We start from the raw sequence: 3,433 nt of genomic DNA, 5'->3' as shown, positions 1-3,433 counted from the left end.
GTTGCTGAGAGCAGCGGTGGCTGCCCCTGCATCCCTGGAAGTGTCCAAGGCCAGGCTGGATGGAGCTTGGAGCACCCTGGGATGGTGGGAGGTGTTCCTGCCATGGCACTGGATGGGCTTTGAGGTCCCTTCCCACCCAGACCATACCAGGATTTTATGTCACAAAGATTTTATGTCCCATCACAACAAACCCCCAGAGAGGGACAGAGGGGTCACACTGAGGATCTGCCACATTTTACATGAAAAAAACCAGGATTAACCCGTCCAGGAAGAAGCACTGGGATTGGGTGGCAGCTGAGCAGAAGTTCCCAGAACTCCCAAATTTTCCGTTTCAGCTCCACCTTCACTTTTAATCTTTATTTTCTCTTCCAACCATCAGGATGGAGAGGGGAAAGCAGGTCCTGGAGCCAGCTAATGGAATTGAGGAAAACTGGCTCCAAGAAGTGTCTCGGAGCACTTCAACAGATTGTTTGAATCCCCCTGTTAAACAACAATATGGAGAGGCATTAGAGATCCCCCAGCTCCTGCCGAGGACTGCAGAGCCGTGCATTAATTGCTGTCTCTGGAGTGCCTCAGGAGCCTTGGACAGAAGGAGGGAGGGAAATGCCAGCATTATATTATTAACTCCTGTGCCTGGGCGTGTGCTGGGTACAGCTCCACGTCTCACTGAGAGCCCACTTGGAAACAACAGCTCAGGAGGATGCTCAGGAGGCAGAACTGCTCCGAGGGGTGGAGAGGGAACAGCTCCAGGCACGGAGTGGGTCCTGGGGAAAGCAAACCAGGTGTTAACAAGGGTAAAAACACCTGGCTGCCCTCACCCAGCTTCGGGTGGCAGCTTTTAATGCAGGTTTGGCAGGGGAAGGGGTGAAAACTGCTCAGCTCAGAGCCTGAGCCCTCCTCGTCTGGGAAAAGGTGTGAGGGATCTCTGCTGGGTACTCCACAAGGAACTCCTGTGGAAGCACCAGGCACAGGATCTCCCCAGGGTCAATCTGAGCCTCTTGAAATCTTCAAGGCCAGTCCCCAAATTTCCCCACATGACACAAGTCCTCTGGAATGCTGCTCTCCTCCATTCCCAGCTCTTTAAGCCATGGATTCCAGCGGCTGTGGGGTGTGCTGAGCCTGGAATCAGCCGTGCCCCAGCTCACCCAACCCCTCGGGCACTCACATGTTTGGCAGCAACTCTGGAGGAGCCGACGATGTTCCCATTGTTGTCCAGCACATCGATTCCTTCTTCCAGCTCCGTGTGCCTCATCAGGACAACGTTGCAGATGTTGGCACTGGCTGAGGAGGAGAAAGGCAGGAGGATCAGCCCTGGTCAGTCCCCACCAGCAGCTTCTGTGTGCCCTGCCAGCCCTCCAGATTTCCTTCCCTCAGTCTGCTGAGGGGCTTCCCTGAGCTGCTCTGATCCCAAAAAAAAAAGAGATGGGATTCTCAAGGAGAGTAATAACCAATTTTTTCTTTTTCCTCTGGGAGAATAAGGGCAAATAGGACAACTGGAAGGTCCAGTGCAAGGTGTCCCTGCCTGTGGCTGGAACTAGATGGTCTTTCGGGTCCCTTCCAGCCCAAATCATTCCATGATTTCACACATTTTAGGGGAAAAATGGCTCCGTGCACCAGGACCTTTCTGACCCCCACTCCTTGCCCAGCCTGTGGCTTTTGAGGCCTTGAGGTGACCCCAAATTCTGTCTCTCAAATCTGATCAGGAGCTGGGGTTGAGCACCCCCCTCCAGCGTGCAGCCCCTCTCCGGGGCTCAGGCACTTCCCAACTTCTCCCAGAGAAGAGCTGCTAATTCCCACAGAACTTTTGGGCTGATCAAGTGGCATTTTCCAGCACCCCCCACACCACATTTCCCTGCAAACTTTCCACCCAGAACTGAGACAAACCCACTGTTGCTGCAAGCACCAAGTGCCTTCCAAAAATGTGTTTCTGCACGGCTTGATGGGTTAATATTCGCTAATTAATCTCAATTCATGTCATATAACAAATGTCTAATTTTTTGAGGGTGGTGGGTGGGTGAGCCCTCTCCGAAGGCAGCTCTGTGCAATCAAGGATGATTTGTGGTGACAAATGCTCCTTCCACTCGAGAGGGAGAGGAACACACACACACGCACACTCTGTCTCTCTCTTTAATATTCCAACTACCAGACCACTCTTCCCATCTATCAAAATATCTGTGTTCCCAACCCTTCAGTTCCTGAATCCCAGATCAAAAACAAAACAGGCCTTTCATTTAAAGAAACTTTAGCCCCTGGGTTTTTTTCGTTTTTAACACTCTCATGCCCCGTCCTTCTCGTTGTCAATCACAACTGAGCAGATAAAACCCCCCAACGGAGCTGCTTTGGCCAAGGGTGCCCTGGCACAGAGTTCCTGACAGAGCCAGGATGGGGTGTCCAGACCTGGCGCTCCCAAGATGCTTTTCCAAGGCTCTGGATTCCCTGACCTGGTCCCAAACCCAAAAGCTGCTTCCAGCCCGTTCGTCTGAGACGAGCGACTCACGTAACCGCTCCCCTTCTGCTTTCTGAGGAAGCAGAAAGTGCTGCTAATTATGGCTAAACTTGGATTTTATGGACGTCTCAAATGCACGGGGAGGGGTGAGAAATAAATAAATATATGTGCAGACAAAGTGATCTGCAGGATCCGGGAAGAAATTGTGATAATATGGCCTGGAAACTGCGGCTGTGAAAACACTCTGAGGCACACTGGAACCTGGGCTCAGGCTCCAAACCAAGCCACCACCCCACTCCTGGGGGTTTGTAGATATTTTTTCTATCCCAGCGTGCTCTCCACGCTCTAAATCTGTCCTTGGGCATCACCTAAACACAACAACTTTAACCCCACACACACAAAAAAGCCCAAGGAGAAGAAATCCTTCCTTCCTCTCCCTTCTCTCCAATGAAAATCTTTCTATCTGCTGTAATTTCCTTCAGATCAGGTTTGGGGTGCAATTTCGGGGATTTTGTGAGAGTTCTTTCAGCCATGCACACCTCCAGTATAAGGCAGACCCTCACCAGTGACACCCTGACCCTGGGGACAGCCGTTCACACCCAGTTCTTGGGAAGAAAAGGGTGAATTGGGTTCCTTGCATTCCCTGGGCACCGAGATCCTTCCCCTCCTCATCTCCGAGAAAGGATTCAGCCCCTCCTTGCTCAAATTCAGGCTCCAAGACCCTCCTTGCCTTTTCCTGCTCTTTCCACGGAACCCCTTCACCCCCAGAGGATGCTCCACCACCAATCCCAAACCCCTTTTCCAGCAGGGCAGCCTCTGGCCCTGCAGAGCCTTGGCCACCTCCAGGAGCTGCCACCTGGGTTGGTTTCCTGCACCCAACCCCTGGACCTGGGTGGGATTTTTTTGGACAATTTGGGATTTTCAGCTACGACAAATTAACTTTGGAGGAGGGTGAGGGCATGGCCTGACCCAGCACTGCTCCTGCTG

At 52.2% G+C, this 3,433-nt stretch overlaps 1 protein-coding gene across 1 annotated transcript in view; it reads right to left on the bottom strand.

The window, feature by feature from the left end:
• SFXN5 (sideroflexin 5) overlaps positions 1-3,433 on the bottom strand; it is an 80,437-nt gene that overhangs the window by 29,627 nt on the left and 47,377 nt on the right. Inside the window, exon 11 of the mRNA XM_008636085.2 lies at positions 1,166-1,281. Within this exon, the coding sequence (XP_008634307.1) occupies positions 1,166-1,281 (116 nt within the window). The remainder of the gene's footprint in view (positions 1-1,165; positions 1,282-3,433) is intronic.

This window comes from Corvus brachyrhynchos, unplaced genomic scaffold (assembly GCF_000691975.1).
Source record: "Corvus brachyrhynchos isolate BGI_N302 unplaced genomic scaffold, ASM69197v1 scaffold85, whole genome shotgun sequence".
In the NCBI taxonomy this organism is placed as follows: Eukaryota; Metazoa; Chordata; class Aves; order Passeriformes; family Corvidae; genus Corvus; species Corvus brachyrhynchos.
Note: the sequence above shows the minus strand (reverse complement) of the source record. Positions and strands in the feature narration are given on the sequence as shown.